This window comes from Kogia breviceps, chromosome 12, assembly GCF_026419965.1.
Source record: "Kogia breviceps isolate mKogBre1 chromosome 12, mKogBre1 haplotype 1, whole genome shotgun sequence".
Taxonomy (NCBI): domain Eukaryota; kingdom Metazoa; phylum Chordata; class Mammalia; order Artiodactyla; family Physeteridae; genus Kogia; species Kogia breviceps.
Window position 1 is genome coordinate 44,691,939 of NC_081321.1, and position 11,228 is coordinate 44,703,166.

The following is an 11,228-nucleotide window of genomic DNA, read 5'->3' on the forward strand; positions in this document are numbered from 1 at the left end:
CTGCCCCTCCCGGTGCCAGGCAAGCAGGGCGGGGCGGGTCCTAAGGTGGGCTCCATCCCCAAGCCCTAGGCGGGCAGACAAGCTCCAGCGTGTCCCGGCGGGTGTCCCTGTTTACTCCAAGTCCGGGAGAGAGGTTGGGGCAGGCCGTCTCGGCCCCTCCCCCACCCCGCCCCCCTCCACCGCAGGCCCCAATCCCCGTCCAGGTTTTACAAAGTCTCCAAATCAAAGCTCAGCTTCTCCCCGCATCTTCCCCACGGACTGGCAGCCCCCGACCCCACCCCAGTCATGGGAAGGCACAGTCAGGGTTCCCCCAGGAGATCAGGCCTCGGTCCAGACCTCCCGGTATTGGATCCGCAGACGGGGCCTGAAATTCTAGGGCAAAACACCGAGTTTCAAGGAAATGCCGCTCAGCTCTCCTCAAACCCCCTGCCCAACCCCCCTCGCCCCTTCAGCTCCCGAGAGCAAGGGAGAAAGGCCCAATCACGGGAATAGACGCTCCAGGCCCAAAACCAGCCAACGAGATCCCGGGAAGCCCCTGCTCTCGGACCGGTAGCCAGAGATCCAGCTCTGGTCGCCGCTCCGACTCCCCCTCCCCAGGGCAGCGCGCCAAATCGGCGCATGCGCACTCACAGGATTGCCGCGTAGCTCTTTCTCCACCCCCCCTTTTTTTCTTTCCCCGCCCCTTCTCTCCCTCCCTCTTCTCCCGGTCCCCTCCCTCCCCCCCCCCCACAGCCCGCCCCGCGGCACCTCAGTCCGGGCAACAGTGGTGCGAGCTCCAGGCCCGTGCACTGAGGAGGCGGAAACGAGGGGAGACCCCATAGCTCCATCAGGCCCTTTCCGAAGGCTCCCCCACCCGGTCCACGCCCCCCACTCCCCCACCCCGCCTCCTCCCAATTGTGCATTTTTGCAGCCGGAGGCGGCTCGGAGATGGGGCTGTGAGCTTCGCCCGGGAGGGGGAAAAAGAGGAACGAAGAGAAAAGCCGGGGGTGAAGGGTTTGGATTTGGGGGCAGAGGGTGCACCCCCGTCTGCAGGCCCTCCCCAAGGGGCTCCGAACTCTACCTCTTCACCCAGACCCCTGGTGAGCTTTGCTGAAGGATAGGATAAGAATAGAGGAGGAGAAGGGAGGAAGGAGGGAAAAGGGGGACCCCCCAATTGGGGGGGGCGGCGACGGCGAAAAGTAACAGGACCAGAGGGCAGGGGGCTGCTGCTTGCATCAGCCCCCACCATGCTGACCCCGCCGCTGCTGCTGTTGCTGCCCCTGCTCTCAGCTCTGGTCGCGGCCGCTGTCGATGGTGAGTGAGATTCCACGGCCCCCTTGGACCCCTGGGGACACCCACTCCCCAGCCCCCACTCCTGCGTTCGGATGGGAAAGGGAGACGCGGGAGGGGGTGCCTTTTGTTATCCTAGTCCAGCTGACACAGCAACGGCCTGACTGGGGGTGGGGATGGGGGTCCAATTTGGAGGATAGGGGCCCCGGGCAAATGATGCTTCTGGGACCCCCCCCCAGCCCAAACAAAGACCAGAGGCCTCCCCCTTTTTCTGATCCTGGCATCTAGAGGCCTTCTTTTCCTATCTCTGGTGGGGGAGGGCCTCCACCTCCCCTACATCCTCCACCCCCCCACAGCACATCTGAATTGTAAAGGAATCCGGATTTGCTGTTTACTGGCTGCAAAAGGGGGCGGGGGTCCTTTTGCAGTGGCCTCTGCATCTGGAAGGGGAGCCGGGTCAGGGGTGCTCCGCTGGGCAGAGGGCAGGCAGGACAGGGGGGATGGCTCTGGTGGGGAGAGAGAGGGCCACGGGAGGGCCCCCTGCTTGGGTGTGGAATCTGGGCCCTTGGAGACCGGGCTTGAAGGCCTGGGTCCAGGATCCAGCGGGCTGCCAGCCTGGGTTCCGAAATGAGCACTTCCCCCTCTCAGGGCCTCTGTCAGTTGCCTGGAAAGGGCTGTGTTGGGGGGTGTAGCGGGTGGGGGAAGGCGAAGCTATATGACTTTGAATTTTCCTTCTTAATTCCTGGGAGCTTTGAGATGAAAAACGTTAGATGTCATCATTGGGGAAGGGGACTGGAGAATGGCCTGGAATGCTGAGGTGGGAGGGTGGAGGAAGGCTGCTTTCTCCCTGACTTCTGGTCTGATCACAGTTTGTACTGGAAGGAGAGTTGGAGGCTGGATGGGGTTATGGCTATGCCCCCACGCCCTAATTCCCTGCTCCTTTGGTAGATGTGTTTATTTCTCTCCACCATTTCCCCTCCTCCCCTCATACGCACACACTTTGTATACTGCAGTTAGTTTTGGGCTAGGACTGTGTCCTTTTGGAGAAATGGGGTGCCCTCTTGCCTTTCTTTAATGTCAGCTATTTTCCTTCTTACTTGTGAGTCACTGGTTCAAGTCTTGCTCAAGCTTTGAGCTGGGGTCATGGGGTTGGGCTGGGCTGGTCCCCTGATTTGGAAGGGGTGGGATCTCATCCCTTCCCGTCATTTTAGTCCTCTTATCCAGGGAAAAATCTGGACCTAGTACCATCATGCACCCCTCCTCCATGTTCTAAATTTTGCCAGATTATGATTGGGAAAGTTTTTCTCTGAAACCAGACTATCTCTCTCTCTCTCTCTCTTCCCCTCCCCACAACTTACTTCAGTGGGGGGAGGGAGGTGAGGGGGTCAGGAAGCAGCTGTGCCCAGAAAGACAATATATTCAGTAGCTCTCAGTTATGCCATCTTGGGAACTCTGTCCGCCTACCCCCTCCCCACATCAATTATCTGCCCAAGAGGAGGAAAGAGGCTCTGCCCTGAATACCCTTCAGACCAGCCCTTGCCCATGACTTCCTCAGTTATTCATGTTGTTTCCTCTTGTTCTCAGCCCTGTGAAGTCAGAGGGGAAACTGAGGCAGAGAGATTTGGGTACAGCGACTTCTGGGAGGGATAGAAAAAAATTTTCAGAGAGGGTGACCCATCAAGAGCCCCACGATGGAAGGTGGATGGAGTTAGGCAGAGGGAAAAGGGGGATCTCTGTGGAGAGCAGAAAAGGTCCCCAGCCTGGTCAGGAATGGGCCCAGGGAGTTTCACCCCCAGGGTTCCAAAGCGGTTCTATCTGCCACACCAAGTTGGTGGGTGGCGAGTGTTAGAGGGAGACTGGATGTGTTTTCCTGAATGGTCTCCCACGCTTTTGTAAGTTTCCACCCAGTCCACAGCTGTAACCCCAGCTCAAACCAAACTCTATCCAAAGTCCTGGAGAGAGGACCCCTCCCCAAACACCTATACTGTTCTCACCTTAAGAATGGGAATAGTGAATCATCAGTTCTACCCCATTCTGGGGCGTGGGAAAGGGAAACTGCACAGACCTGTAGGGCCAATGTTGTCTAAGACAGCCTATGGATTCCTCTATCCCCACCCCTGCCCTCATGTCTCAGGCCCACAGACACGGAACTTTCTCCTTCGTTTTCTGGAGAAGGACACTTCCTGGCTCCAGCTTACCTGACTCAATGTCTAACCTTCCTTTCTGCTGCTATCACAGACCTTGCTGTTTTCCCTCCAGGGGAGCAGCCCTAGGGTCCTTCTCCACCATTTTTGCCTTCTCTGCTATGCCTGAACCCAATCCCCAAGGTCCCCTTCTCTTTGGGGAGCAATGTCACTCCCTGCTAGTAGACAGAATTGAGTATACTTGCTACCTGGGAGGATGGAGAAACAGATGGAATGGGGAATAGGAAGAGGAGTTATTGAGGTCCCTGCTGAGATTAGGAACATTTTGTAGTGGAGAGGGCTGGCTGCCTCCCTCTCTCTTACCCATCTCCACGTACCCCCTCGAGCCAGTGTATTACCATTTATCAGACAAGCTGGACAGTTAAGTGAGTTATGAGGCTGAGCTGTTTGCCTTCTGGCTCTCTGAGAGATGGTTCCAAACTCCTTTCTCCCCCCTGGTCAGACTCAGATCTTGGACATCTCCCCTCACTCTTGTCTTTCAAACCAGAGATGTGTAGGACATTGATTTGGGGATGGAGGGATATTTTGATGTTTGAGGCTGCTTCTCAAGACTTCCTTTTCTCCTAATCTTGCTCCCCCTTCCTCCATTTTCTCTATATTTTTTTGCCTCCAACCACTCCCCATCACTGGGCCTCTTAAGGATGTCAGCAGGGGCCCTGGCCAGAGCCAGATCCTGTCCAAATCCCTAGAACTTTACAAAACTCCTTCCTTACCTTTGGGAAGCCCTTCCTTACCAAGTCTAACTTTCTTTCCTCTTGCTGTAGTCTCAGCCTTTGCATATCAAAACCCCAAGCCCAAGGCTTATTCCCCTCAGTAGTTTCCTCTCAGGGCACCCCCCGCTCCCCAACCCTCTATGAACTCTCCAGCATTCAAGTCCTCCACCTCTGGATGGGGGCTCCTCACCCTTTGGGAATCTGAGTGCAGTTGAGTGGGACCATGCAAGCTGTCCCTGACCTGGTGGAGCTGGGTGCTGGGTGTGGGTGTTTGAAGAACCTAGACCCATGCCCCTGTGTTCAGTCCCAGATTTCAGCCTGGTTAGCAGGATCCTGCATTGTTTGGAGAAGGAAGCAGTTGGCTCCGGATTGCTTCCGGTGCGGTGGCCCCAGGCCCCAGTGTAAAACCTCCCTGGGAAAGAGGTGAGGGACAGTGAGGGGAGGTATTTATCCCTCTTGCACCCCCAGGGAAGATGAGAATTTCCTGGAGGCCTTGGCTTCCCTGTTGAAGAGCTTCAGTCTTCCTTCCTGCCACCCTCCCAATTCTGTGGGAGGCAGCGGCCCCTATTCTGAGTCTCCCTTGGGTCAGACACTGCTAGGGCAGGGACTCTCTTTGTCCAAGTCAAGGTATATGCTTCCCCACCCTGAGTCTCAGGGATGTTATTCTCCGAGTTCATCCCAAGACAACTGTGTCTTGACAACCTCTGGGCTGAGACCCCTTCCCTGGTTTTTGCCTCTGTCTGTCTATCATTGGTGTGTGCTCTCTTGGCCTCAAAGAACCTCTGTCTCTCATCCTCTCATCTCTCTTACCTCATCCTTCTCTCATCCTTTGTGGCATTCTCTGTCCTGTCTCTCTCAGTCTCTGTCTCGTGCTTTGTCTCTCTGTCTGTCTCCATCCACCTCCATCCAGGCCTCTTGGTATCTTGAAAGCTACCTGGGAGCAGAAGTCTCTCCTGGGCTTTCCCACGTGCTCGCCATTTTGGAGTTATTCTTCCCCTCCCAGGCCAAGCTTGGAATATCCAGTTCGGCAGTGAAAGTTCTCCCTCCACTTTCCTCCAAGTTCCTCTCTCTTCTTCCAACTCCACCAATTTTGGAGAGAATGTTTCTGGAAGAAGGGAACTTGATACCCTTTGTGAGTTGAGTAAGAGAGGCAGTGCAGATAATTCAGAAGGGAGGAGGGAGGTTAGACTTCTGGCAGAACTTCCTCATGACCTGAGAACTGGAGAAAGGTGTGAGGAATGGGTCAGGAGCTCAGAGCTTTTACTTCTGCAGCGCATAAGCTGTGTGTGTGTTGGGGGGGGGGTAGATGGGAAGGGCTTCTAAAGGCCTGGTGAGAGATATGCTGACCTCTGGAGACGTTCTAAGGGTCTGATTTTACTTGTGGGGAAAGGAAAAGATGGTGGGGAGGTCAGGCTAATGTCCTGCTGAGTCAATATTGACTCAGGATGGAGGGGGAGACCCTTCCCCTCCCCCAGCAGTCCAAGCCATCCTGTCTGTCTGTCCAGGCCGCAAAGCAGAGGCCCAGACTCAGGAATGACAAAAATGTGTCTGAGCCTCGTTGAGCTGCGGGAAGGAGCCACCGGGTAACACCCAAAATACATAAAATTCAGTGAAAAGCTCTTGGTTAGGGTCTGGGAGGCCCCTGCTGTCCCACCCCCATATGTTTGAAAGTTTAGATTCCTGCAGGCTCTGCCCCCCACCCCCTGGCCACCCCCTGGCTCCTCTGTTCCCTTAGATATATCATATGGCTCCTTTCAGAAAACATCCCCTGATACACAGCCTATCTCTCCCTCCGCTGTGTCTGCTCTTGAAAAGGGTCTCAGGGGTCTCTTTCACGCTTACCCTGTCTCAGGTCTCCTGGGTCTTTAGGAAATCTCACCACCTCTCTTCCTCTCCATCTCTGCTCCCAAGGGGATCAACGGATGGGTCCCCTCCTCTGGAGAAGACTGCCTCAGGGCTGTACTTCCCTGTCACCCTCTCTACTCTTGTCAGGCCCTCTCACCGCCCTTCCCCACCCTGCCCCCAAGGTCCCAGAATGGGACAGGACGACAGCCAAGGCTCAAGCAGGGCAGCGGGGTCCGTGTTGTGTCTGGATGCACACCCAACCCTACACCTCCTGTTCTGGCTCCATCTTGGTGGCCCTGGGGGCCGTGGCTGGGCTGGGTGCCTGGGTTTGAGGGGGGGCAGGGGTGTTGGCCAGAGTTAGCATGGCGGTCACATTCATCTCCGGGCAAAGCCGAGAACAGACGGCCCCTGTGTCCTGGCGTTCTCTCTGCAACCTCGCTCGCTCTCCCTCCGTAGTCCTCTCCTCCTTCTTCTCCCTTCTCCCTTCCCTCTTCTGTCCCGTTCTTGTCCCTTTCCATCTTCTCCACCCTCTCCCCTCCTCTCTGAGGAGCCCTGAAGGCCACTGCCACCTCCCGTAATCCCTGTCCTCACTCCCAGCGCCAGAGGACCCTGCCGTTTCCCTTCTTCATCCTTCTTCATGTGGCTCCGTCATCGTGGCCAGTGAGGAACCGCTGGTTGTCACTAATCGCTCTGTACCTCCGTTCCCTTGTCTGTATGATGGGGATTGCAACAGTACCCATGTCACAGGGTTTGAGGATCTAAATGAGTTAATGGTGTACAAAGTGTTTCAGCTCAGTGGCTGACACAGAGTGACCATGTTGAAAAATGTTAGCTCATATCCTTAGAAAGCCCCAAGTCTCATGAGGGGCGGGAGGCAGAGGAGGCCACTCGTTGCTCCTGAACTTAGGGCCGTGTTGTTCCCTCATCTAAGGCCACAGAGGTGGGTTTCCTGAGTGCTGGCATCAGATGCGGAAGGCGCAGCTGAGGGCAGTGGGGTTGGCTGCTGGCTCTAAGCAGATTACAAGTTTCCTACCCCACCGCACTGCAGCTCTCTCTGGCTCCAAGTGAGGCTTCCCTTGGCTGTGTAGACTGCCCCAAAGTAGGTTATTTGTTTCTTTCCTCCCCTCTTCCCCCGAAGGAAATCAAAGACGGGCCTCAGCCTTCACACTTGAGATTCCTAGGGCTTTCTCCACCATCCCTGATGGAAAGGAGGTTCTTTCACATCTCTCGAGATCCTTGTGCTGCCCTGACCTGTGAGAGACGTGCACCTCCAGTCCCCCCCTGCCCCGGCCCAAAGGGGTGCTGCTGTGGGACAGGGGCCCTGAGCGCTCCTCTTCCTTTCACTCCCCATCCCCCGCCCGCTCCCTTCTCTCCACGAGAGCACATCTGGTTTGTGAATCTCTCTCATTCCAGCTTTCGGAGTTTGCCAGCTGCTGTTTCCTCTGTCGAGTTCAGGCCAAAAATGGGGGTGGGGGACAGCGGGGGGACAAAGTGAGGGCCAAAGGAGGAGGCGATCGTGGCTGGCACTCAGAATGGAGGGGAGATTGGAGTGACCAACCGGTGACCTCAGGCCTGGGCTGTGAGTTCTACCCTGGCGGGGAGAGAGGGTGTGGACTAAAAGTCCAGGTGGAGACAGGGGTGGCATGGGGGCCTTTCTGGGCTCCAAACAGCCCATCTGCCTCTGAGTCCCATTCCAGTCCCCTCTACCCGCCCCCCCCACCAGCCAGTCTCGGCTGGCCAGGGGAAGAGGACCGTCCTCCGGCATGCTAACTAGGCTGGCGGGCTGTTTCCCCGGGAAGACCTCACAGCTGGCCCAGTGGGGCAATGAACTCAGCATTATCCACCTCCTCAAGGGGCCTTTATTCCCTGCTCAGGGTGGGGGGGGGCGGGGAGGGGGACTCTGGGGCCGGGGGCCTAGCCAGGCCATCCTTGATGTGTTTCCTGAACTCGGCTCTCATCCTGGCCAGGGGCCTGAGTGCAGTCCCCTCTGCCAGAGATGGGGGTTAGGGAGGGAGGACGTCTTCTCAGTATGGCTCCCCTCAGACTCCATCCCTCCCGGCTCAGAGCCCTGACATACTTTCCTTCTGCGCCATCCCAGCCCTGAGCTCACTCTGCCTTGCTGTCTTCCCAGGGTGCTGTGGCTCCTGAGGGGCCATCTCGCCCCTCCCTGGCACCCCAGTGCCTAGTGCAGTGCCTGGCACAGAGCCGCTTTCCAGTGCACGACAGCCGAAGAGAAATGGGATTGACACAGACCAAGGAAGAGGCCATGAAGGGCTGGGAGACTGGCTGGGTGTGAAGGAGGGGGGTACTTTTCTTCCCGTGGAGGGCGTGGTGACGGGATTGGGAGGAACAACCCCTGAGAACCTCTCAGTGAGAATGGGGAGACTGGTGTGCACTGGTTGGTTAAAAGCTTAGAGTCAGCTCAACTGGTATGAGTCCTGATTTTGCCACTTGCCTGCTGTGTGAACCCACCTTCTTTGAGGCTTGGTTTCCTCATCTAGGAAATGGTGGTATGAGTGGTACCTACTTTGTCATGTTGTGGAGAGGATTAAATGAGATGATACATGGAAAGAACTAGTGTACCCCATTTCCTGGCACATACTGAGGTAACAGTGAGGGTTAGTGTTACCATCTTTAGTTCATCCCTGGAGCATGAGGTAAGAGAATGGGGCAGCAGCAGAGGAAGCTGGTGGGGGTGAGGGGTTAGGGCAGAGAGGTCCCGGATATAGGGCCTTAACAGGTCGGCTGGGCTGAAACCAGCTCCTACAGGTCACCCCAGCCATCCCCCTGCCTCAGCTCTCCAACTCTGTCATCCTGAGCAATCTTAGGTGCTTCTTACCTCCGAGGGCATCTGCTGAAAGTCTAACCAGCAAGGGAGGCTGTGTCTTTAGAGAATGCAGGTGGAGGCAGGGCTCCTCTGCTGATGCCGTCTCCAAGCCACCACTGTGCTAAGGGCACCCCAGACACCCATCCCATCTGGGGGCCTGGTGGTTAGGAGTTGGAGATGGGCAGGACGATGGGTCCCAGGGACCAAAAGTGTCCCAGAGGGCGAAGGAGCAGAGAGGTTAGAAAAGACCAGCTCTGGACCTCTAGTGAGATACGGAGGAAGATAGAGAGAAAACACGTCAATGGCCTAAACGCTCCATCACTCTCAGTCAGCAAAGTGGGGTGGCTGGTGTCTGACCAGAGTAACAGAGAACAGCAAGGGCTTTGACCTCGAGGACTGGGGGAGGGCACACCGAACAGGCAGTCTTCGGGACTGAGTGGGGGGCAATAAAACGTGCTCCCTGCATCCTTCCCCTCCCGCCGTCGCAGGTACGCAGTGTTCCGGGAGTGAACCCCAGCCACGTGCCCCCCACGACACATGGACTTTGGGTCAGAGTCTGGGCCAGATGGAGACTGATGCTGGGGGAGGAGGAGGAGCCCTAGAGGGCTTTAAGGCCACAGAGTTGGCCTGCATCCCTCATTCACACCCCTCTCTTCTTCCCTTGACCCCAGTCCCTAAGACTTGCAGCCCCAAGCAGTTTGCCTGCAGAGACCAGATCACCTGTATCTCAAAGGGCTGGCGCTGTGACGGTGAAAGGGACTGCCCCGACGGATCTGATGAGGCTCCCGAGATTTGTAAGTGCCTTTCATGGGTCCCTCCCCCACACCACCTATTTATGCCTTTTCCTTTTGGCCCAGGCAGTTTGGGATGAGGACAGTTGAGCTCTAGCCTGGTGTGGACCTTGCTCTATGATTGTTTGTACATGACACAGCTAAAACTGTCCTCTCCCCCTCTTCAAAGAGCCCGGCATGGTGCTTGGTGTGCTCAGAAATGAGCTCCCTCAGCTGCTATACCCGCAAACCAGCCAGAGATTGTGTTCTCTGGGCTGACAGCTTTCCTGGAAGGAGGGGGCCCAGGCTCCCCTCCCTTCTGGCCCATCCCTCTTCTTCTCACCTCTGAACCTCCTGATCCTTGATGAGTGCCCCCAGGTCTTGCTGGGTCCCCTTCCTGTCCTCAGGCTCCCAGGCCAAAGGCCACTGGCTCTTGCTCAGTCTCTGTACCAGAAGCCCCACCCCTGCGCATTTCCCGCCCTCCCCCGCCCTCCCGTAAGTGGTGTAATCAGAGGCAGCTGTTTAAACTGGGAGAAAGGTCCCCACCCAGGCTTTACCCTGCCAGTGGCGGGGAGTGGAGGACTTTCTGGCAGGACCCTAGAGTCCTGGGCAGCTGGCAGAGTCTCTCCCCTGCTGGGCTAATCTGGGCTGGGGTCTAGGGGACCCTGCATTCCTAGGTCTGTCTCCGTTCTCTCTCTGGCTTTATCCTGTCCCAGCCCCATCTCCACACCCTCACCCATAATTATTACGGGTAATTTTAGGGCCAGAAAGGGAGCCACCAGTTCTCTCTGCTTCACCCTCGTACCCTGCCCTGGAGGTGTGGGAGCCAGGGATATTCTGCTAGTGTTTGGGGGGGGTGGCTCAGCCTGGAGCATCTTCTTGTCTGATGCCGTCTTTATGCCCCACATTTCTGACCCCAGTGCTTGGCGTTAGGGATGAAGAAAGCCATGCGAAAGGTCCAGATCTGGCTCTTTTTATCCATCCTCCCTTTAATTTGATGTAAACCCCACCTCATACACATCCCCACACTGTCCCCACTCATGCACACTCCTGGACCCATCACACCCACACATAGTCCCTCCCAGGCACTGACTCACTCCCCTCCACCCTCCCCGACATACACAGACAGAGGCAGATGCTGGCACAGACACGCTCTCACAGCAACGCAGAGTCAACACTCTGAAATGGGGATGCAGAGACACAACCTGCACTCAGACAGATGCTCCCAGACACTCACACACAAACCCGGACTCGCTCCCAAAAGGACGTGGAAATGCACATACTGAGGCCAGAAGCACCAGCACACGTGGAGATTCACAGATTCACCCTCACTCCACACCACTCTGCTCCACGGTACACACCTCCCTCACCTGTGCATGTGGACTCCTACCAGGCACAGGCGGACAGGTGCACTCACATACAGACACTCTCTCACACCCTGTCCAGGCTTGGGAGCCAATGGGCAGTGGTCTGTCTACCAGCCCACAGGTTCAGCCAGCGCCCTAGGTCACCTGGCCTCCTTAGAATCCCCTCAGGAGCTCTACCCTGCCCTCCCCCCAGCCCATCTTCTTGGGCAACAAAGGAAGTACCAAGACACCAT

The 11,228-nt window shown here is 56.7% G+C and overlaps 1 protein-coding gene across 2 annotated transcripts in view; it reads left to right on the forward strand.

Moving 5' to 3' along the window:
• The first annotated feature begins 728 nt into the window (after positions 1-728).
• LRP1 (LDL receptor related protein 1) overlaps positions 729-11,228 on the forward strand; it is a 79,585-nt gene continuing 69,085 nt past the window's right edge. The window contains exons 1-2 of one of the 2 annotated variants that reach the window (XM_059080530.2): positions 729-1,293; positions 9,530-9,652. In XM_059080530.2, coding sequence (XP_058936513.1) covers positions 1,227-1,293; positions 9,530-9,652 — 190 coding nt within the window. In that variant the 5' untranslated portion in view covers positions 729-1,226. The remainder of the gene's footprint in view (positions 1,294-9,529; positions 9,653-11,228) is intronic. The other variant, XM_067009539.1, reaches the window with a different exon arrangement.